This window comes from Chroicocephalus ridibundus, chromosome 2, assembly GCF_963924245.1.
Source record: "Chroicocephalus ridibundus chromosome 2, bChrRid1.1, whole genome shotgun sequence".
NCBI classification, from domain to species: Eukaryota; Metazoa; Chordata; class Aves; order Charadriiformes; family Laridae; genus Chroicocephalus; species Chroicocephalus ridibundus.
In genome coordinates this window covers 56439404-56464190 of record NC_086285.1, presented here as the reverse complement: position 1 = coordinate 56464190, position 24787 = coordinate 56439404, and the positions used below count along the sequence as shown (strand labels likewise).

General features: G+C 42.0%; 1 protein-coding gene across 7 annotated transcripts in view; it reads right to left on the bottom strand.

Annotated features, from left to right (window-relative positions):
- Positions 1-23654, bottom strand: part of CDK13 (cyclin dependent kinase 13) — a 50096-nt gene extending 26442 nt beyond the window's left edge. For 6 of the 7 annotated variants that reach the window (XM_063325593.1, XM_063325596.1, XM_063325597.1 and 3 more), the window contains exons 1-5: positions 21706-23653; positions 10802-11407; positions 7000-7167; positions 6585-6724; positions 3054-3224 (exon numbers count right to left, since the gene is read on the bottom strand). In XM_063325593.1, the coding sequence (XP_063181663.1) occupies positions 3054-3224; positions 6585-6724; positions 7000-7167; positions 10802-11407; positions 21706-22919 (2299 nt within the window). In that variant the 5' untranslated portion in view covers positions 22920-23653. Of the gene's footprint in view, positions 1-3053; positions 3225-6584; positions 6725-6999; positions 7168-10801; positions 11408-21705 lie in introns of all 7 variants that reach the window. The other variant, XM_063325595.1, reaches the window with a different exon arrangement.
- Positions 23655-24787: the final 1133 nt, after the last annotated feature.

Here is a 24787-nt window from a genome sequence, read left to right as displayed (position 1 = left end):
ACTCCTTCCAAACCACAAGCTTTCGGACAGGCTAACTGCTCCTTGACGGCTGTGAGAAAATAACCTGCTAGTCATATGACAATGTACCACAGATTCAGAGCGTCCTTTTTACACGTGTACTACAGTACTGTCAGGATAAATACCGACTTCATGCCTTAAAAGGTTTGTTAATTTGTACTTCAAATCAATTCAAAATTTAATCTATCTAAAGTAAACTTAGATCTTAAAATGAATTATAGAAACACACACACACATAATCCAAACAGATAACCCACACAGAAAAAAAACATGCTGTGATGTTAACCAGATCTAATGAATTATAGAAACACACACACACAATCCAAACAGATAATTCACACACAGTAAAAAAAAAACAAACCAGCAAGCTGCGACGTTAACCAGACCTTTTTTATTAGAGTCTCCCATGCAAAGTTTTACATCCTCCCTTGGGTTAGCAATTGAAAACGCCTCTTCCAGTCAAAAGAAGGAGGAGATGTCAAGCCAGTACACCTACTGGTTTTACATTCAGAGCAACAAAACCTAAGTCAGGCACTCTCCACATGTTTAGTAAAAAGAGATCACAGCAGTCCCACAGCTAGACTGTCAAGTACTTGCAAACAGCTTCTAGCTGATAAAGAGGCAACTGAGAACTGAAGGACAATCTCAGGTGCCCAAAGGAGCGGGGCGGGGGGGGACTACCTTAGCTTATAAGGTGTATAGATTTTAACATACCTAGGAAATAGCTCTTTGTTTTCAGCTTCTGTTTTAAATCCTGTTTTCTTCAATTACTGTTGCACAGAGAACGTCACACAAACTTTCTCAGAGCAAAAAAATGCTGAGAGAAGATGAAGATCTTCTGCAAAGTACAATCCTCCTGCACAAAACTCTGTTCCAAAAGGACATGAACTGAAGTTCATGAATATGAACTCCAATTAATTTGAACTACCATCAAGCAAACAAAAAGGAAAAGCAAAGGAAACTTTAGCTGCCAGCAGACTTAGTTGAAAGCACCAACAGTGTCAGCCTGCTTACCCTACTGTCGAAGACTGACATTCACAACTGCTCCCGCACTACCTTACTAGAAGAAAACATTTTCAACAAAAATAACCACAGTTCTGAGATATTAGGAAAATATTTTTATAAATGAGACTTCATCAGAATTTTGTAGAGAGTGATATTCCAAAGCTAAGCATACAACATACGTTAAGCACAAGCATGTTCATCAGAGGGCAAAACACTTCTGCTGTAAGCTCTGCTTGAATAAGACATCACTACCACTTTTATAATGGTTCCTTCTTAAGCCAAGCAGCCTACTTTTGTGTTTGCAACGGTTTACCGTGAAAATGACCAGACTTCCTCCCCTGCGTAGACTACAATTTGGCCACAACATCTCAGCTATAAATCCCCATCTCACAATGAACTACTCATTAGAGAAATACAGAATGCAGTGCCCAAAAAAAAAAACAAACCAACTTCCACCTTTTCACAGACAAATCATAATAGCACAGTCTCATTATCGTGCTAATGCTTTCAAGAGACTACCAGAAACTAATTTTATTTCCAGAGAAGCCCCTTCCCTTGCAAACTTTCTGAAAATGTAATTGTTTTAATAAGCTGTTAAATAAGAGAAAGAAATCATATTGAAAGCAATACCAAAAGCACAAATATAGACTTGGACAAAAAAAAAACCAAACACATTTGAAATTAATGAGATACACAGTTTGAAGTATACCAAAAAAATTTACAATTCAATCCTAGACATGGCACCAAACAGAAAGGGAGAAAATTAATTAATGACTCATTAAGTATTAAGTCAAGGCTCAGTGTGGCCTCATTAGCCAAGTAGGTTAGACCTAATTAAAACTCAATACAAGATTCACATGAAAAGCCAAAACTGGCTGTTGCAGACTGTCAGGGTTCAGAGTGGGTGCTTGACCACTGAACCTGCATGTATCTAGAGAAACACTTTTGCTAGATGCTTCCTACTTTTAAACACAATAAAAAAAGTGTGCCAGTGCTGTATGCCCTTCAAGGTGTTATACTTTCTAAAGATGTTAGGAAAAAAACACAAACTAATTCCTGCTTAATTTTGACAGACATCTTCTGGCTCATCACGATGTCACCTGGTATTTCTGCTGGCTGCACAGTGCGCATGGTGTTTTCTACCCGCACTGGTGCTGGGCACGCTGTATAGAAACTCGGGGAGGGGAAGCAGGGAAGAAGCAGAAGTATCACAGTCCAAACACCCTCCCTTAAGCAAACCACGTACCAAATTGTTCACAGGACACTAAAATACCCCAAAATGATCCATTTATAAGACCTGAACCTAAACGGAAATGGCCTCCGAAGACAAAATGACCACTCCAAAATCAGAAGTACCAAGCAACAACACTGCATGATTTCCATTCTGTTTGCTTGATTCCCCAGGCAAAGGAGGTTGCAGGAATTCAAACAACCCAGATTTAACACTGAAGGAATCAAAAAAGTAAAAGTCTGCATGCCTTCTATTTGGGGAAAAACACCAGCACCACCACACAAATTTTGCTTTTCATTTTTGTCATTTCTCCTTCTTCTAGCTTTCAAGACACGCATACCCAATTATGAAAAAGTAACTGAAGCATAATTCAAATAAAACCAAGGCCTACAATGAAAACTGTCTCTTCAGCATTGAGCCTACAATACTCCAAATGATGAGAAAATACTATGAGGAAAATAAAATGCTAAAAAAGCTCACAATTAAGAGCTTCCTATTGTTGCTTGCCTCCCTGATACATTAGTGTGAAGGAGTCAAAGATCAGTTCCTCTGCAGCAAAACCGGAATCGAGTAATACATTTTTTTTATCCCACAAAATCTTTGCAAAAATGTTTCTATAAGCAAAAAGTATAGCTAAGTTAAATAAAGGACTTCTATTAGTAATTAAATCAAAATTAAAATCCTTTGTCAAGCATCACAATTTGCAAACATATTTTTTAATGAAGCTTAACTTGAAATCCAGCATAGCAGAACACCAGAACAGGACCAGAAAGAGCTACCCCTGTGTTTGCCTACATACCTTTGTCCTTCTTGAAGTCCAAAGCATCTTCCTTATCTGTCACTATTTCCTTCATGTTGATAATGCTTTGATGATTAAGCTGTCGAAGAATCTTAATCTCCCGAATAGCTGTAATAGGAAACCCTTCCTTTTCGTTATCGAGACGTACTTTCTTTAGTGCCACCATTTCCCCTAAGAGAAAATTTAAATAAAAACCACCAAGATTAACAACCAAACTATGAGCTTTAGTATTGGGTTTGTTTTTAAAACCCTTCCCATTTGTTACTATTTCTGAATGGACTAAACAGTTAACATCTTTATGCTTGCACCAAACACTATGCTGAATGGAAACAGAATTAACCATTGCTGGGAAACAATCACACAGAGAAACAACACTATAAATGAGAATTTTCAGCTACCCACTGTAAGACCTATCTTCTTCCTCCTGCGTACCTCACTCATCTATGTCCTGATATTCCACATCGGGTATATCAATAAACCCCCATATGAGAGCGATTATCAACAGCAGCTTTAAAGACAGAGGCCAATGTCTGCTCTGGATTTCTTATTACATCACCACAGGTCAGAACACATATCTAACCAGAAATACTACACGGTTCAAGATGACTGAACAGATGACTGAAGAGTTCTCAAATTCATCAGTATAATTTCTACAAGCAGGAGTGTCACTGCCATGTTTACAGTGAGGAGAAATTTTCCTTACTATTTTACTGCAAGCTGGGCTAGATGAAGCTAGATTCTGCAAAATGGCAGAAGCACGATCTACTCTTTCTTAGCTCTAAAAAGGACTTATCCTACAGCAGTGTATAAGACAAATAGACAACAGATCACATTCCAGTATGACACAACATCCGCTTGCTTTGAAAGCCCATTGCACCGCTTGTTATATGGTATTTCAAAGGCCATAACGCCACTCTTCATGCGGGATTTGAATCCAGAGCTAGTGGAAGGTTTGCTATAACTGTATGGACCCATTCAATACAGAGAGCAACAACTTCTACTGGTGGTTAAGAAATGACTGCCACACACAAATAACCCGAAGCTTGCCAAAGAGGCAATATGATTATGATAGGATTAAAAACTTAAATGCGCAAAAAACAGAATCCCAGGAGAGCAGGAAGAAGTTCCTAACAATGATTTGCAATGGTTCCCAAGGTAGGAGGTAAAAAATAAAATCTATGACAGTTCAACTTAAGAACTAAAGCTTGCAAACTGAGACAAGCACAGGTGAAGAATGAAGAAGGAATTATAATTACACTGCTCATTCTTCTGGAGATCAGAAAGAAGGAACTGAGGCTGCTATGTGATCCTATGTGATTCGGTAACTGCTGACCAGAAAACTACCCAGCATTCAAAGCATACACAAATAAGCCAGAAGGGCAAGCAGTCACAGAAAGAACTAATTGAACGTAAAACGATCAAGCAACATACAGCACATATGAAGAATCAATTTCAATGCAATATTGAAGTCATGGCTAACTGGAGAGGTCCCAATGGACTGGAGGGTAGCAAATGTAGCACCCATCTACAAAAAAGGCAGAAAGGAGGATCCAGGAAACTACAGGCCTGTCAGTCCGACCTCGGTAGCAGGGAAGATCATGGAGCAGATCATCTTGAGTGCCATTACAAGTCATATAATAGACAAGCAGGGGATCAGGCCTAGTCAGCATGGGTTTAGGAAAGGCAGGTCCCGCCTGACGAACCTGATCTCCTTCTATGACAAGATGACCCAATTATTGGATGAGGGAAGGGCTGTGGACATTGTCTACGTAGACTTTCAAAAAGCATTTGACACTGTCCCCCATAGAATTCTCATGGAAAAACTGGCAGCTCATGGCCTGGATGAGCATATGATCTGCTGGATCAAGCACTGGCTGGACGGGCGGTCCCAAAGAGTGGTGGTCAATGGAGTTAAATCCAGCTGGCGGCCGGTCACACGTGGTGTCCCTCAGGGCTCACTGTTGGGACCGTTTCTGTTTAACATCTTTATTGATGATCTTGATAAGGACATAGAGTGTATCATCAGCAAGTTTGCAGACGACACGAAGCTAAGCGGGAGTGTTGATCTACGTGAGGATAGGGAGGCTCTACAGAGAGACTTGGATAGATTGGACTGATGGGCCAATGCTAATGGAATGAGCTTCAACAAGGCCAAGTGCTGAGTCCTGCACTTGGGCCACAACAACCCCATGCATCGCTACAGGCTTGGGGAAGTGTAGCTGGAGAGCTGTCTGGCAGAAAAGGACCTGGGGGTTCTAACTGACAAGCGGCTGAACATGAGCCAGCAGTGTGCCCAGGTGGCCAAGAGGGCCAATGGCATCCTGGCTTGTATTAGAAACAGTGTGACCAGCAGAAGGAGGGAGGTGATCATCCCCCTCTACTCAGCACTGCTGAGGCCACACCTTGAGTATTGTGTCCAGTTCTTGGCACCTCAATACGAGAGAGATATCGAGGTGCTGGAGCGAGTGCAGAGGAGGGCAACGAAGCTGGTGAAGGGCCTGAGAATAAATCTTATGAGGAGCGATTGAAGGAGCTGGGACTGTTTAGTTTAAGGAAGAGGAGGCTGAGGGGAGACCTCGTCACTCTCTACAACTACATGAAAGGACATTGTAGAGAGGTTGGTGCTGGTCTCTTCTCACAGGTAATTAGCGACAGAACAAGAGGGAATGGCTTCAAGCTGCAGCAGGGTAGGTTTAGACTGGACATTAGGAAAAAATTCTTCACAGAAAGAGTGGTCAGACTCTGCAATAGGCTGCCCAGGGAGGTGGTGGAGTCACCATCCCTGAATGTGTTCAAGAGTCATTTAGATGTGGTGTTAGGGGATATGGTGTAAGGGAGAACTTTGTAGAGTGGAGTTGATGGTTGGACTCGGTGATCCCAAGGGTCTTTTCCAACCTAAATGATTCTATGATCTATTTAAAAGTAGCGACAATATTTTTACACATCATAGTGGTGACTACTTGCTCATTTGACCAATAGTTTAACATGAAATTTAAAAATTATGTCACTGTTGTGAAGTCAGTTGTACTGCAAGAAAAACTCCCAATATGCAAACTTCAGGCCTGTATGGCAGAGGCAGATTCTCTTCCTACTATTGGCTAGTGACTACTGGAGTACGAAGAAGAAAAATGGCTAAATCTCATGCATAGCTTCTTTCACCTTTACATCCCTTTACCAACATCATTATTCTTGGTCAACCTGTTTAGGGTGCCATTTTGCTTCCCCAGAGTATTTACTCTCTCATCTTCACTAGCTCAATTGTGTACAGAGCGTCAAAACGCAAGAATTAGAAATTAAGACTATTCAGCTTGCTTTTAGCCACAACTTTACAGATAAATGATTTGCTGAGGCAGCAAAAGATAATTTCTCATTTAGACAAACACTAGATTTAAAACTGAACAAACCAACAACTAAAAACTTTCCAAACATTAGAGGACAGGATACCATAAATTTTACTCAATATAAGAACAAAACCAAAATATCCTGTTCACTTTTGAATTGCAGGATTACATTTACTTCTTTTGAACTTACCTGTGTCTTTATCTCTGGCTTTGTAAACTTGCCCATAAGTGCCTTCACCAATAATACCAATGATATCAAATTTATCCACACAGCGCTTTCCCCAGTCTATTTCTTTTTCTTTTGTTTCACCATGTCGTGGTCCACATATTCTAGAAAATAACAAGCATTTCTAAGAATATAGCTAATATATCTAAGGATTGTCTTAACTTTGAAAAAACCCTCAACACTAAATACTTATGAGACATTATTAGATAACTGCCTTACTACCATTAAGTGACGATAAACGATGCAGTTTGATTCAAGCCTCATTAATATTTTAAGAAGTCATTACAAAGCAGAATTCTTTTGAAAAGAATATATTTTAAAGAAACTATTATCACTTCTACTTGCTTTATAGGCTTTAAAAAAAATATAATAAACATACTTTGGTCTTCTCTTGCTGTGTAATTGAACGGCTGGTTTCTTTTCTTCGGGACTTTTGGATAAGTCAGCTCCTCCAGGCAACTCAGGTGGAAGTGGCAAGTCTGCAAGCAGATGGCGAAGTTTCTTCTCTGCTTCTTTAACTGACTTCACTGAAAGATTCTCTCGCAAACTATTAAAAAATACACAATTTTGCTATTAAGTTGAACACAGTAGAATGATATTAACATACATAAAGAAAAACCTATTGGAATTATTTCTTTTTAAAATACATGCTAGGCTGTCGATGCATCAACATTTCAAACCTCTCCTCTTAGAATTTGCAGGACTTTGATTTATGCTTTACAAATGGCTCACAAATAGCTCTCTGGAAGATGCACAGCTAACTACCAAAATTCTACAGAAACTATGAAATTGGATCTTTCTGGTGAAAGCTGCAGTTAGATGACACAGCAAGCCTTACCAGGCCAGACTTCTGCTACAAAATCTTCTCAAGCTTATGGCCTAGACTATTAAGAATATTTAGAGCTCAGATGCTGCCAGACATCAGAAGTGTAGCGGTAAAATCTTTACTCTGACTAACTTCTCATATAAAAGAGAAGATTATCCTAATCCAGTTCTCTATAAAGTCGGTCTCCAGAGATAGTGAGCTTCACAGTTACAGTAACACTGCAGGGCATTACGAGGCAATCCACACCACCTCATTTACAGATTCCAATCGCATACATGTGCTGAAACACTCCAGATTCTATACATTTCTAGTGATCAGCATGCAAACCAAGTGGGGAAAAAAATAATCAGATGAATGAAAAAAATGACTATTTTTTTTTCTGCCATGGTTTACCGATATCCAACCATTTATTAATCATCAACCATAATTAGTTAACACATACTGACAGTCAATCTGTGTCTTGAGAAAAATACACCAAATACATGTACGGCAATTTATTCCTTTAACAATTACTATACATAATAATTCTAGAGATGCTCTTCCCATTCTAAAGGGGAAATTCTGAAAACATCATACTTGCTGCAGGATTTTTCTAAACACGTGGTTCCATTTTACCAGAACCTCCTTTAGTTTAACTAGATTTGTGCAGCTACTGCATATCCAGTAATTTTAAAGCAAAGACCACCTCTAAACTTTATATAATTACATAACTGTTTCTCCTGCACAGGACTCTCATATAGTATCTTCTCTTTAAGTTTCAAACTTTGTCTTTGCATATAATAAAACCTTCTGTCATGTTTTGAGGGGATATTTTCCAAGTGCGTTTGCCAAATCACACCATTCTACTGTCAGCATCCTTCTCTGGGAACCTTTTCTGGAGGTTTTTCCTGCAGCTTCGTACGTACTTAGTTTCATAGGTAAAGCAGGAACTTCTGTAAATGTGAAGACCTTGCTATCTTCCATCATGGAGAATGCATATATTCTTTCTTACGTTAATTACAATTAGCAATCTTTATATATTTAAATAAAGCATTCCAGTGTTTTGTGTATGTCTGTGCTTCCCCATGAAAAGAGACCACTTGAATGCCTTCTACCATTTCTCAGGCTGCCACTGCCTGAATTTAAAGAAGCACCTCAAGGAAGCATATGCTGCCCTCATCACAAATATAATGGTTAGCATGGTATAAAGAATAAACCACCTTTGGCCAGCACACATAATTATCACAGTAAAGAAAAACTCTTAATTTTGAAGTTCATATATTTGTATTTCGCTCATGATTTTGCCCCCAGACTTTCAATATTAGTGAAAGTACCACATATGAGAGGTTCTGAAACAGATTTTCAAAGTGGTACACAAAAAGAGAGGCAGCCAAAAGCAGTCTTTTTTTCAGGTCTGCTAAATCACATGTCGTTGACCACCAGAACAATCTTCCCTTTCAGCTAACCTACACAGTGGTTTTGCAACACTGCTGTTCCTTTAGGTAGTTTATTTGTGGCTTTATCAGATTCATACTGAACTTCACAACTGACACGACATTAGGAACCAGCCAGTTCTGCATAGCATCAAGCTTTCTTTGGTGGCACAATTGCCCTACAGTAACTCTGAGTGCAAGGTAAATACCTTTGCTCCCCCCGCACCCCCACCCCCCCCAAAAAAACAACATTGATTGTTTTTCTTTGATGACTTAAGCCTTATCATGACCTGTAGTCACAACCGTTCTGATCTGAAGTTTATAACATCCTATAGGCAAAACTAAGCAAAGCATAAATGACATTCTATTACTTCTCATTAATCTTTCTAATGCAGCTGTTTTGCAAGCATTAGGCTTTTTTTTTTTGAGAGGAGAATGATGCCAGTGCTGATAAAACCGTTTAATTGTAGCTTAACTCCTCTGTGCAGTTTAGCTATACTTAAAACAGGTATTACATTAAAAAATACTAATGAGAAGCAATTAGCCAGCTTCAAGATGAAATCTCATTTCATATTATCACAATTAACACTGCAAAGCCAGTCATATACCTAGTTAAACTAGTTAGCCTAGTTTTTAGTTAAAACAGTAAATCTTGCTCTCAAATAACAGTATCAGAAATCCCATTTTATCTAGGGAGCATGGCTTTGCCATAGATTTAAATGCAACTGTACATTCACCACACAGATGTGATTCAGAACAACTGAAATGACATTTGCTAGAGTGCTGAAGGGCAAGAAACAAGATTTCTCTTTTAGTACTAAAGAAATACAAACCTGTCTAACACCTTGTTAGTTTGTATTTATTTTGCCAAGGCCTCCTGTGCATCCTAATGTTTAACATAGCATTAAATTACTAGCAAACAAGAAAAAAAATGTACACCTCTAACTATAACTACTTTTGCTAATCAAAGAAATACTGCATACTTCTCAAAGAACACTAGAGGATAGGCTAGTTTCACAGATAAGGAATATAAATAAAAGTATTTCATGAGGTTTTGAATTTTTCTTTTACACAGTTTGATTTTTTACCAAGATACAATCACACTTAAATTAGTTATTACTTCAATGCTAAGAAATTTTGTTTTACTTGTTGGAGAAGTTGATTTCCCATATACATGTGCGAGGCATGTAACAACATGAGTAAAACCAAGAGTAACTCTTCTCAACTTCATCACCCAAACCGTAAGAACAATAGTGAATTACTGCTCAACAGCATAATTTGCCAATACAAATCACAGCATGTATTGGCTGTAAAGACTATGGAGAGGCTTAATGCAGTCTAAACTGAGACGAGACTTGGAACACAGACATGAATTTCTTCACTACAGACCAATTTTTACACTTCAAAAGTTAACACAAATGATAAGCCATGAACCTCACTTCCGTTATAGAATCAAAATAATACTGATCTCTGAGATAAATTATCCTAAAATAATGCACAGCCATAAAAACAATTGCCTTCCAAAGGGAAGAGAATCTTTACCTCAAACCCCAGCTAATTTAAGAATTTTCACATTTTGCTACTGAATTCAACTTTGCCCCAGAGATAATTATGTGCTCATACCAAACTTGAAATCCGGAATGCATCCTTGCATTAGTCCCAAACCTATTATGTACCAGTGATTTTAAATCATCTCTTTAGTATACTTTTTATTGAAAAATTCCTCCTAGACTAAATCTTTCTCTCTTCAAGAGCCAGTTATTTTTCTTTTAAGATCAAATTCCTTTAGTTCACTAATAATTATCACGTTAAACAACAGAAGAGCAAGTACAAACTACTTAATGCATCAGCTCAATCGAGCAAAGAGGATTGTATTTGTTTTCCAAAGGAAATAATAAAAAAGAAGAGACAACCTGAAAAAGCAAATCTATGTCACAACTCACCTATCAGTTTCCTTATCTTCAGGCAGCGTGGGAGGCAAAGGCAAGGGTGGCAGTGTGGAGGTTGGTAGTGCAACAATTCGATCCTTCTCCTTGGTTACTACGCTTGGTGTACTCGGTTTGCTTTTCTCTTTTACAGTGACTGGTGGCTGTTTTACAACAGTTGATTTATTCTCTTTTACTGCTGTAGGTTTCTGTTTAGTAATTTTGTCTGCAATTAAATTATTCTCCCCTTTTGTTTCAGGAAGCGAGACCTTTGCTTTTGCCTTATCGTTTTTCAAATTTGCACTGCTTGTAGGAGAAGGTGTATGCTCAGTTTTTATTTTCTTCAGGTCCTTTACATTGTTCACTTGAGGTGCACTTACAGCAGTGTCAGTGGTTCCCTTAGTAGGTGTTGAAGTATTGGAAGCTTTTGCACTGGCTTTGGCTGCCTCAGCAGCTCTCGCTTTTTTGTTTTTGTTCAGCTCAGCAGCCAGGCTACTCTTCAGAGTCAATGTACTAGGAGAAATACTTGAATGACGACTTCTGGATCTAGACAATCTGTGTCTGCTACGAGACCTTGAGTGCCTTGATGAATACGGACTTCTGCTTCGAGATTTTGCTGATCTCCTGTTTCAAAAAAAAAAGTAAAGATTTACCCAGTTAAAATTTAGCCTAGCTGCTTTCTCAGTGTATCTGCTTTTTTGACAACTACTTTTTTTAAACTAACCATTATCACCATGCCTATAGAATAAACAAAGGTCTATGAAACAGGAAAGACTGTCCATAAATAAAAAGAATTAAAGCATTAATAAATCAAGATTCTACACCCAAACAGGTTGTTAGAAAACACTAAAGCTTTCTTAGATATAGTTTCTCCCATTAAAGAACTGCAAAATACAAGCATACCTATAGGACAGACATGTTCCTTTTTCTTTGCTACTTATCAGAGATATTTTTCTCCTTTAAAGAAAATCTGACCCTATGCAACCTGTACAAACACCTTTAGTATATGCAGTATTTGAGAAAAATTCAGCTGATTACATAACCAGAATTCAGCAAAATGAAATTAATGTTACAACATGACAAGAAAAATCTAAATACAATACTGAAGCAGTAATTGTAGCAACTAAAGTTTCACTTTCACAATTGTCATTAAAATAAGTTAGTTAAAAATACTTGATACTAAAGGCTGCAATGTAACCAACTGAAAGACAACAATAAACCTTAGCTTTCCATTTTTGAAATTTAAAAACCAGAAGTATTCAGTATTTCTTATAGCTACGGATAAGCAAACATAATCCACAAGCAGGCCTACGCTATGCCCGCATCAGAATAAAGAGACTAATAGAAAGGGAAAAAAAATGAATCTAAGCCATCTACAAAATCATACCAGGAAAACAACCTAGAATGAGGGCGGGGGGTGGGAGAATCTTAACAGTTAGAAAAGCAAACTTTAACTGTGGAAAAATACCATTTAATATGAATTATTTTTCATCGAATTTTTCAAAGGGATGTCCTCATTTGCCTAGTTTTCATTCAGTTCTTCAATTAAAAAACAAATGGGAAAAAACATAATTGAGGTGAAGGGCATGAGAACAAGTAAAGTAGCCACAAGCTACCACTGCTACCACACAGAAACGTTATGAAACAAATGAAATTAACTGTGGGAGTTTTAATCCATTTTACCATACTAAGAATAGCAAGGGCATTCACCAGATTTACAAGTATTCTCTTGATTAAAGTTTGATGGAAATCTATTTTTCTTGAGTATATCACTTAAGGGAAAGAAAAAGTACAATCAGGATAAAAATGATGTATTCATCAGCTGGACAAAGAAAAAAGTATCAAGCAATAGCAAAAATAAGACTTCTTGGAGATGGAAGAACTTCAGAATTCAAAAGATGGTGACAGTGTATGGAGGCTGCCAAAACAAAAAAGAAAAAAAAAGCCAACTATGGTCAGGACTATCCACCCCTATGTCAAATTCAATTTTAGTAACAAGTAAATTATTTGAGTTTTAATTATCAACATGAGGAATTACATTGCAGTGCTTTGACTGAACAAATATTTAATATAATACAATGTTCCTTCTATTTTGTGTGCGATATTAACTAATTTACAAATTTACATTGTTTTCCTCCATTATAAAATGTCTTCTTTCTAGAGCGACATAAAAATTCATTGAGCTAAATCAAGATTACGTAGGAGTGATTCAAAACAACATGTGGGTGGACACTGTACACTATAGCAGAAGCATCAAAATTCTGTAGGTAAAACTGAAATTCATCCAAACAGCTAGAGACCCTTGAAAGAAAAAAAAAAAAAAAGAAAAAACCACAAACAAATAACAACAACAAAAAAACCCTAACACAGTTTAATTCTATGCCAGGAAGCAGGTTTTATAGAATTTTCTGGCACAGCAGGATAACAAAGACTAATAATGATAATAATAATAATGTTTTTTACACTGTAATTAAAAAAGGATGCACAATTCTGTTCTCTGAATTTTCAAGCAAAATACAAGGTCTATTATACCTAAGAGATAGTAACGTCTATTAAAAAACAAATAAAAACATAACATTGGTCACAAAAAATCCCCTGGAAACTCGCTTCTGCTCCATTGTGAAACACGTTGCAGAAGTTATTTTTCTCACTATTACTTTGGAAATCTAAGTACAAAATCCCATAGAAAATTTTCAGAGGCTTGGCCGAACTGGAGTAAAAGTAAGAAGTTCCATAATGTAGTGTTATGATGGAGTGGTAGGAAGAAAGAGGAGGGAGGAGACTATCCAGACAATATACACACTTCAAATTCTAGGCCAGAGCTCTGGTCACACTGTCATCTTACTTTCTGAGAGGAATAATTACCTCAAGCAGAGGTATATACTGCTACAGATCTGCACCGGCTGTAGAATCAGAATAATTATATTCTTCCAGCATCAACCACAAGCTAATAAGCCCCATTAGTCCTAAAAATACTTCCATAAATGATGCATCATTTGCGAGGATGTCACTGACCTGTCCTGGAAAACGTTTGCTTGTGCCTCTTGTTCCTATAGAACACAGTCTTCGTCCCAAGGACCTCATTGCAACGTGCCTTACCCTTTTTTTTTTTTTTTTAAATTTAAAATATGCTCTAAAGATCTCCAAATCAGTTATATTTCTTTCATAAGTACAATATCTGGATTTTGGGGGTTTTTTTGTTTGTTTGTGTTTTGGTGGGTTTTTTTGAAAGGTGCCTAATCTAAAGTAACCTCTGTCACAAAAAGAAATATGGACCTAATTCCACATGCACTAGAAAAGAGCAGTAGCAGCTTAGAACACTGCGGTTGCTGAGACACCATGCCTGATCATAAGCCTGCTTCCGTTCCACTTTGGTTCAAAATAGAACAGGTTCATTTAAATCACTAATAAGGATGACATGAGAAAATCTGTTCAAATTAGTGACTGCAAATGCTCACCTGATCAGCTACCACAACTTGGTAGGGAAGAGGCAGTTTTGAAAAACTGGGGCAAAAATAACCTAAATCTTTATACCTTCTTCAAAAACAAACATGTAAGGAAGCCAAGCATTGACAGTGGATTTATGCACATTTTTACCAATATTAGTCAAGAGAATCTGGGATATCAACATGGATTTATGCAAGCTCAGCAAAACCCCACCATTCTCCACCCCAGGTTTAACACCCAAATGACAACAGCATAACTTTCGCATGTCAGAACTGCATCCATGTGGGAGACAGCAAATACACATGCACACAAATATTCAAGTTTCAGTTCCAGTACACACTACAGCCCTTAACAACAGATCAAAACGATAGTAGCCTAGTTATGAAATATGTTGACTAAGTATAATCTCTGCACTGGTTTAATTTTTACAGAAGTTCTTCATTACTTAATTTTGGGGGGGGGGGAAGAGAGAGTTTCAGCAAAAACAATAACACTTTCAACTAAACAGACAAATGCTGAATCTTAAGTAAAAGGCAGCTATGTACAAGTGCTAGTTATTCAAGTTACAATGATAAAATCTTGTGTTTTCATAAGCTTAATTATCTTTTCGAATATTCAACTATCACTTTCTTTCATCAGAATTAGTTCAAAAGTTCCAAGAAAACCTTCCAGGCTAGACAAAACTTATGTGCAAGTTTCCATCTATAAAAATGGCACAAAACGAAAGCTATGGACATTTACTAGCTTTCCCTCATAAAAGTATCCAGAACTCAGGGTGAATTGCGTTATACATAATGAAAACAGCCAATGCACTATGTTCAGAGCTAACACTCATTTGACATAAAAGATGAAGTCGCAGCAGCACAGAAATGGACTCACACAATAGCCAGTGTCTGCCGTTTAACAGGACATTGACATCTTACTGGGACCCTGAAAAAACACCAGGAAAGACATCCAAAATATACGCTACTCTCTAAATCTTCCAACAGAATTCTTTTAAATGTGTGTGCGTGCCTGCACACACGCATATATAAAATGCCTTATCTGACATTCATTTGCCACCAACTATCTAGTCTTTAATTAGGAGTTTGCAACACATTAAACAGGAACTAAAGATCAGTGGCTACAACTACACAGAACTGCATTGCAAATGGCAAACAACCCCAACAAAACAATCCAAACTTCCCCCCGCCATGCCTGGAGAGATCAGCAAGTGTACTAAACCTAAGGGCCACATCCAAACCTCTCAAACCAAAAGCACCAGCATCTGCTCGTAACACACATGGGGAGAAACTACGAAAAAGCTCCTGTTTCGGGTAAGTTTCTTCCGATGCTTCTACCTATTTGCACCCAGAAGTTCTGCCTCATTTACAAGTACCTTTCCCATCAGGCTTCACCATTAACAGTCTTCTATGAGGATCTTGAATTCACTTCACACAGGTCTGTGTCCCTACAGAGAGAATAACTGCTAGGCTTTGTGACACTCAAAATCCCTCCTGAACCACATAGAGATTTCAACATGTTTTTATATATGGAGAGGGGAAAAAAAAAAACAAACCACAAAGAAAACTGATTTGCCTAAAAAAAAAAGTATCAGTAGGACTAGCCTGCATTATAACTAAAAAGTTCGTTATAGAAAGCTGCTTTTTTTTCTTCCCCTGAGACAGCAACAAAGGGGACAAGGAGCACAACTAGATTAGCTGCAAAGGGAAACTGAAGTAATTACATATTATATGTAGCTATCAAATAAAACCAGAAAAAATAGTTCAAGACATTACCTATAAAACACATATAAGAATAGTCAGATTTAAAGAAAATTATAGAGGAAGAAAGCACTAGTAAGGAAGTCTCCCTGAAACCAAAACTCAGCACTGCTTTCCTCCATTTTTCAGAACAACAAAAAGAATGCTTTCCCCTCTCCTCCCCCTCTGGCCCCAGCCCAAGAAATAATAATTTTTAAAAATGTTGGGTTAGCTATCACAGTTTTTTCTTTTTAATATTTTTTTTTGCCTAGATTTTATAAAATAAACCGGTATTCATTTTTTCTCTTCTTAATTAATACAATGTATTTATTCACTACCAAGAAACTACTTAGGATACCAAACTGTTGTAAATTAGTTACAAGTTTCAAAACTGTTACAATGTTCCTCCACCTTGCAAGGCAACATTCCATTGAACTTCACTGATTACCTTATCAATTACCAAACAGTAGATTTACTAATGAATTTACAAAAAAAAAAAAAATCTACTGATGTAATATCACTTACATACTCAAGCACAGAATGAAAGGATTCCAAATAGCAGCTTAAAACCTAACGTGATACATTTTACTACCTTGATAGCACAGAGGAAAGAAAAATAAGTGTTACACATGTCAGATTTCCAGGAAACAGATACATGTTTTTTCTTGACATGCTATTTTTTTTAAGTGCTTCTGTGTTTCTCATTCCAATCCTTCCTTTATTTGAGTACAAAAAAAGCATTACATTTTATTGACAAATCAGAACAGTCACATGTTACCTTCTCAGGTTTGTAAACTTGAAAACCTCTTTTCTTCTTAACCGCTTTAAGAGCAAGCTAAATCCAACATGCTAGTAGCTAGCTACGTGTGTTACCTAAGTGCAAACAATAATTATACTGGGAATATACTGGGGTCTATGGAGTTGAATGAGGAAACTCATTTTGTCAGTAACTTTTTGACAAGACATAACACAAAAGGATTCATGAGAATCAGAGTGGAAAAACAAGAAACTGAACAGAATGAAGGACGTTAAAACACCCACTGTAGCGCAGCTCTTTCATTAACTACCAGTGAATGCTGCGCTACAGACTAAGCACTGCCATCTCCCCCTGCCTGGTAAGGTCATAGCGTATTTGAAAAGGGAGACCTACATTTAATCAATTGGCTTCACCGCAGATCTTCCAAGACATTTATAATCACCCAGTAACGTAAACCACCTTGACAAAACATTCTAGTTCATAGTACAGCTTTTCCAAGTTGCACTAGCAGGCAAACATATGATTCCTTTCTTTTAAGCCATAACAGTAATAGCGCTCTCTCACTTGGTACCTTATTAATTAATTTTATTTCTTTTTTTCTAGCCTCTAGTTCAAGGTTATATTCTAAGCAGCTCTGCAACCAACCACCTACTTGGCTGCTTTGTGCATGAAGACTGCGTAACTCACCTTACCGATTCAAACCATAAATCTTAAAAAGGGTCTCCAATACATACCACACAGGAATACTGAAAAATTCTGAACATGAGTTTTATTTCTTTCTTAAATCTGCTTTATAACCCTATGTTCTCAGATGACAGCCCTGCCTACAAAGAAATCAATCAGCAAAAAGTCAAGTCAATTCAAATGCTGAGTTCTAAACACAGTCAATTTTTTTTTCAAATGAAGTCCCTTCCCACAATAAGGAAAGAAGCAGCCCAACGAGGAGAAGGAAAGGCACGTTGACATGGTTGGGCAAAAGGCAAAGTCCACTGCCAAGTAACAAAACGAATCTTAATAAATTCAGGATATGTACTAGAGCGAGAGCCTCAGTACACACTGGAAAAACTAGCTATTCCAATCAGTGAAAACATAGTTTCACATTTAAAATTCTGCAAAATACAGTTATACTAAACAAGATTAGAGAGCTTTATGTAAAAAAAATAATAAAAAAATCTATTTTCACCAAACAAGGGGGAAAAACCACCTGAAAATCTCTCCTACTCCTTTAAGTCCAGAAGTAGTAGAATTACTGGATTCGAAGTTATTTTTACATCAGTGTCTGAAATCATATCTTCTACGTGAAGTAGGCATTTACTGAGCATGTATTTTACCATTTTCCCTATGCTTGTCTCCTGGTTTTGCACATAATTGATCTGTATTTTGCAGAGCCTCACTACTACAGACCAGCTACAGCTAGAGAACGAGATGGCCCTGTACCAGTACCAGTAAACGAGACGGCCCTGTACCAGTAAGAAAAGAAATCCTGTATTTTTCCTATAAGTAACATGCACACACAGAGTAGTACTATGCTACTAGTGCCCCACCCACTTTTATCTAGGCAGATGGGTAGGTGTATCCAAATTTGGGAAAATGTGATTAGTCATCTACACAGCTAACTGAATTAAATGTGTGATCACATAGCAGATGACCTGACTGAAGTTATGAAAAATAGTTCTTCCCTTCCTACAATTTCATCCTAAACTAGTTTACACAGAGAGACTGTCTGCTTATTTTGTCAACCATGGAGTTTTCTTCTTTCCTGCCTTCCCCCTCCCTTTTTTTTTTTCTTGTGATTTTTTTTTTTTAAAAAAACATCCAGTCAGCTTATCAGTAGAGAAATAAATACCTCATACTTTTGGTATTATGGAAGAATTTCCATTTTGAAAATGTGCATGTGCTACTTTCGAACAAGAAAATCCACAAGAAAATGTAGTAATACAAAGGCATCAGCAGCAAGTAAAGAAGTTTTGTTCAACAAGTGGGAACAGCTCAAACAATTAGTTTGCCCAAAACACAGGCGTTTACTGCTATTATAATGGAAAAGGCAATTAGTCTACCATTCAATTTTCCAAGCGTGGAAGTCTAGAGTCTTTGCTTCTCTTCAGAACCCACCTCCAGGCAACATCACCAAAACACGGCAGTCAGAGTCACTACTGCAACTCAAAACTTTTAACTCACAGCAATTGCACTGTTGCTGCAGCTTGAGACAACCAGGGATTCAAATGAGTGAAGCTGACTTCACATCTTTCTCTTCAGCTGTTTACTAGAAGTTTCTCCCTAAGCAGCTCAGAGACCTAGATGAAAAAAAATCAGCATTCCAGGCACACAAGCTTTCCAAGTGTGCTAGAATCGCTTTGTTCTCATTTTCTACATACCATAATAACTAGATAATGTATATAACATTATGGAAGACACATATATGAGCTATAGAATGAAAGCAGTAAAAAAACTTGCAGCCTGGAATGCTCAGCCACATACAAAGTTCTTACTGTCTTGATACCATTATAGCTGGATACAAGCCCAGAATTAAGTCTTTAAATCAACCAGATGAAGACAACAGGTGCTGTAAGAAGCTGTTGCCTTCATAAAACCGTAATATTCTATCAAGTCTAAGGCCACTATGCCATTATCTAAGCAGCACAACAAAAAATTTTCAACATTGTGGGTGCAGTACCACAGAGTCAAGCAAAAAAAAGCGAGTATGACACAGTTTTGAATGGCTAAAATAATTGTATAAATACCTTCCATCTTTATTTCCCCACTGCTACAGCAACACACATAATGCATAATAACTGTATGTCAGCAAAGAAACACTCGCTTGCATTTCTCCACACCAGCCTGACATTATGAACAACTGAGCTTATCTTCACACTTTTGATTTCTTTTGTTTCCTGTGAAAACGACGTCTTTACAATTAATGCCACATTAGGACAGACCGACCTTGCTTTCTACATATAGGAACCTCTTCTTTTCACTTGGCCATTACAATCCCTCTCCAGTAAACCTGACAATCGGCATTTGTTAACAAAGTAATTTATCCGTATGTAGTTACAGATGGGATGCAAATTACAATTTAACTGGAGGAAGGCAGGCGTGAAGTCACAAAGGTAACTCCTGGAAACAGTTCTGCAACTCAAGGAAGATTTACATGCTTAACAGAGACAATACAAAAATCAGGAGATTTACACTCTCATGCTTCAAATCACAGGCCCACTACCAACAGAAAAAAAGAAACCCAACACTCTTAAAAACTTTGTTCTGTAACTGTCCCCTATAAAGATATCCTGTACCTTCTACTACAGCCCTATCAGCCAGTGCATAAGACAGGATCCTAAACTGGACTGTCAGTCTGACTAATACAGCTATTCTTAAATGCAAACCTAGCGTACGCGATTTTCTCGTCATTATTCGCCTTCTTATTCCAGGGTATAAGCATCTACAGAAAAGAATCTGATTCCTAGAGTGTTCAAGTCAAACTATGCACATAATATTCCCACTATTCTATTATTCACATAATCTTGAAAGAGTATCCTTAACCACTTGTAACAGGTTCTCATGGAACAACAACGACGTGCTGTTTTTCAGAGCACTCAGTGTTTTCTGCTTGAAACACCCTATTGTTTACAAAATTATTCCATACAACTGTACCTTAAAACAATCACTATTTTTTTCCAAAGTCATCTTGTTCTACCCCTCTGAACAAAGTAGGTCACAGTTTTGTTACTCTGCTCTTTAAACAGCACTCAATGCACACCAGGACAACAGACCTTACAACAGCCTAGTGAAACACAGGTACAGCTTCAGCATCCTCACTGGATGCACAGTGGGACACCTCAAATGGTAACCGATGCAAAGTGCTCGTTAGAAACACCAGAGAACAGTTCTCAGACAACCCACCAGGTAATGCCTTGTAAACAAATTCTTGCCAGTGAACTGGCAAATCGCCCAATACATTTAAAATTGACGTCCAGGTGTGAATTTAAGTAAGCCTGTAAACAATGAGGCAACAGTAAGATTCCAATATGGGAAATAAAAGTCTTTAGTTATAAATACATACTAAGCAAATACTTTAAATTCCCAGCGGGTTTGCTGCAAGTTTAAGAAATCTGAAGAGCTTTAATTCTGCAACACTCTTTGTATCTGATCAGAGAGATACAGCCCACATTTCCTCTCCATAAAAAAAATCCAAAAAGTCACAGTAACACTGACCTTTACATTCTGACTTCCCACTAACAGGAAGAAAATGATTTGCAAGCACACGTTAAATATATACGCATATATAACCTTACTGGGAAAAGAGCTTACATATGCTTTCATAGGCTGTGTAAAGCACGGAAGACAATTTAATGAAACTTGACATTGGCCCCTTTTGCTAGCAAAACAGAAACTCTTTAGAAAGTCTCTTTATAGAAAGTCTTTCTGTAGACCTCTAAAAAGAACAAGAAACACTTGTAACACAAATTGCCTGTCAGCTTGTTTGCTCTTTAGATTAGCGGGCATTAAACCGAACGCAAACATATTTAACATGCATCCTTTTATATGGAGAAACAGCATACATAAAAATGTACCCAAGTATCTCCGTACTTTGTAAGCAAAAATTTAAAATCAAAATTGATCCTTCAGAAAACCTGTCCTCTGAAAAGCATCTTCATTCAATTAATCTCATCTGAAAACGTTCTCATGCCCTTTAGTATTTTAAAAGCCTTTTTCCAGCTAGGTGGTCTCCCACAGAGAGAAACTAGCCGCAGGAGTGTTACAAGCACCCGCGTCTCCCTTTCTCCCCAAGACAGGAAGATCTTTGTATGTGTCCCGCTCCCCTTCCCCCCACCCCAGCTTTCTGCCAGCAAAAGGGCAAGAGGGAGGGCTTTTGTTGCTAGACGCAAGCCTCTCCAGCCCAGACCCAGCCGTGACTCCCCTCCTCCACGCACCAAGCCCCATCCCCATCCCTCCCTTCTCCCCCCCGGGCCCGGACTCACCGGATAACGGGGCTGTAGGGGCTCCTCGACCGGCGCCAGCTGCTGTAGGGGCTGGGCGACACATCCCCGCCGCGCTCGTAGGAGCTGTGCCGGCTGTAGCTGGGGGAGCGGCGGCGACTGTAGGGGCTGAGGGGCGAGCGGCCGCCCACCGGGCTGAGCGACTTGCGGCTCCGCTGGCTCTGCGAAGACCGGTGCAGCGGGGGGCTGTCATCCCGGCCGGGGCTGGGGGACGAGCGCTGCCGCCGGTAGGCCTTGGGCTCGGGTTTGTCGTCTCGGTAGGCCTTCGGCGGGTCCTTGTAAGCCGACGGCGGCTCCTTGGCCGCTTTAGTCCGGCTGCGGTGCGCTTTGCTCTCCCGCTCTTTCCTGCCGCTGCCGGGCGAAGCGAGGGAGCCCTTCCTGCGGCCGTCGCTGCCGCCGCCGCTGCTGCTCTTGAGTCCCTCCCGGTCCTGGCCCCCGGTGTGATTGTGGCGGCTGCGGGACTTGGAGGAGGACGAGGACGCCTCGGCTCCCCCGCGGCCCGCCGACGCCCCCTCCTGCTGCGCCTTCTCCTCCCCCCGCCGGCGGTGCTCCCGGTGCCGCTCCTTGGAGCGGCCGCTGCTGCTGCGGTGCTCCCGGCGGGACCGGCCGCTCCGCTCCGCCTCGCCCCTCTGGCGCTGGGTCCCGCCGCCACCGCCCGAGGAGGAGGCCGGGCTCCCCCCGCCGCTGCCCGCGCCGCCGCCGCCGGCCGCGCCGCCCACCAGCCCTTCGGACTGGGAGCTCACATCGTCGTACTCCTCCACCAGCGTGCTCAGCCCCCCGCTACCGCGCCGCTTCTCCGCCTCCTGGGTCCCGCCGCCGCCGCCGCCTCGGCCCCGCCGCCGCTTGTGCCGGGAGCCCGAGCGCCGCTTGCCCCGCGGCCGCTTCCGCTCCCCCCCGTCCCCGCAGCAGGAGGAGGCGCCGGTGGCCGCCAGGAAGAGCAGGGACTGCGGCGGCAGCGGCGGCTGCAGGAGCGGGGGCTGCAGGAGGGGCGGCTGCAGGAGCGGGAAGAGCAGCGGGTGAGGGGCCGGCGGCGGGGGGGGAGGCTGCGGCTGGGCCGCGAAGCGCTTCCGTCTCCGGTGATGCAGCCGCTTCTTGTCGGCCGCCGCCTCCACCGCCGAGCTGCTGCTGCCGCCGCCGCTCCCCCAGCCCCGGCTTCCCCCGCTCCCGCCGGCCGCCGCGTCCGAGGTGCTCGGCATCGAGCTCACTCACGGCCGAGGACGAGGACGCGGCCTAGGGAATCCGCCGCCACCGCCCTCAGGGCGCTGCCGGCGCCATGGAGACCTGGCGCCGCACAGATACACGGGGACACCCGCCGGCCGGCACCGGGGCCTCGCTCGCTCCCTCTCTCCGCGGCCGGCCGCCGGGGCCCGGCCCGCCTCGCAGCCCGGCCGCGCCGCCTCACATAGGGCCACCCCACCACATAAGGGGGAGGTGTGGGGGGTGGGGGCGGGTCGCGCCGCCCGCCTTCGGGCAGGGGTCGCCGCCGGGGTCGGGCGCTGGCCGGGGGAGCAGCGGGAGCCTTCCCGCGGGGCCCGGCGCGGCCTCCCGCAACGCGGAAGTGTCTCCTTAGCGGCAGCGGCCTCCTCACTCCATCCCGGGCCGCGGCGGCCTCGTCCGGAGCTTGCGCGGGGGTGTGAGCGGCGGCCGCCGCCGCCTCCTCCTCCTCCCTCCTCACCCGCTCCCCGGTTGGGGCAGCGGGGTCAGGCCGTGCTGGGCCGCCTCCGGGCAGAGTTGTGGGGGGGATGGGGTTGTCGGAGGCGGCGCAGCGGCCTCTGCGCTGGCCCAGGGCCCCGCTTACCCTGCCCGGCGGGTCCCCAAGGTGCCCGGTTCCCGAGTCGCCGGCGGCCAGGAGGGGGGAGAGCGAGCGCGCGCGGGCAGGCGGCCTCCGCGCTCGCGGGCGGGTGACACACGCACCGGGGACACGGCCCGGCGGCGCCCGGCGCATGCGCGGGGCCGGCGGCGGAGCGGGGGGCGGAGGGGGTAGCCGCGCCCCGCCAATCGCGCGCGAGGCCGCCGCCCTAGCGCGCATGCCCGGAGCCGGGGCAGCAGCTCCGCTCTCGCGAGATCTCGCCATCCCTCACCCCCTTCCCCAACTACCCCCCCGCCTCCCGCCGGCTTCGCGGGTGGCTCTCGCGAGATCGCGGCTCTCGCGGTAATTGCGCCGCGCTCGCCCCGCGGACGGAGGGAGGGGGCGCTTCCGGGAGCGCGGCGGGAGGGTCAAAGATCACTTCCGGCGGTGCGGTGCGGTGCGGTGCGGTGGTGCCAAGGGAGAGCTGAGTCTTGGGCTGCGGCCTTGCCGCCTCACCGGGGCTTCTCCTTCGCTGTCCGCCTCGCTGGAGGCTGGAGCTGGAGTGGTGGAGGCCCTGGGGGTGTTGGGGCAAGGCGCCGCGTGCCGTCTCAGGCCGCAGGGGGCGGGGGCGGAGAAGGGGATAGGGATAGGGATAGGGATAGGGATAGGGATAGGGATAGGGACGGGGAAGGGAATGGGGAATGGGGAAGGGGAGGGGGAAGGAAGGGGAGTGGCGGGCGAGGCATCGCGGGGCAGGCGTTATTTCTCTGCTGAGGGACCGTAGATCTTGGGTTGTAGCGGAGGCCTCGACACCCCCGCGTCTCTTCCCCAATGAGGAGCGCTGGCCGGCGTGTGGTTACAGTGTGTGAGTGCCAGGGAAGAGCTCCGGTTAAAGTTTTGAACGCGTAAGCCCTGTACGCTTTATTTGTGTTTATACATATCCATTCAGGTTTTGTATATATTTATAGATATATACTCAGGCCAAAAAATAGCTCATTGTGGCCCCACACCTGATCCATTCAGATCATTTGTGTGAGCAGCGTAGCAGGAATTTCATTCTGCCTTGGTATACAAAATGTCTTGATGTTGTCCTTGTGACTTTCGATTGAAAATGCCGTAGTAGAATGTAAATCGCCTGTAGAAACTATAAGAAAGCAGCAGAAAACCACACGAGCTCAAGCTTTTCACCTTCCCCCAGTTTGCAGTGTTACTGACCTAAGAGCTTTCTGTGGTTGAAATCAACATTAAAAGCATGAAAGCCTATAAAGCTACAAG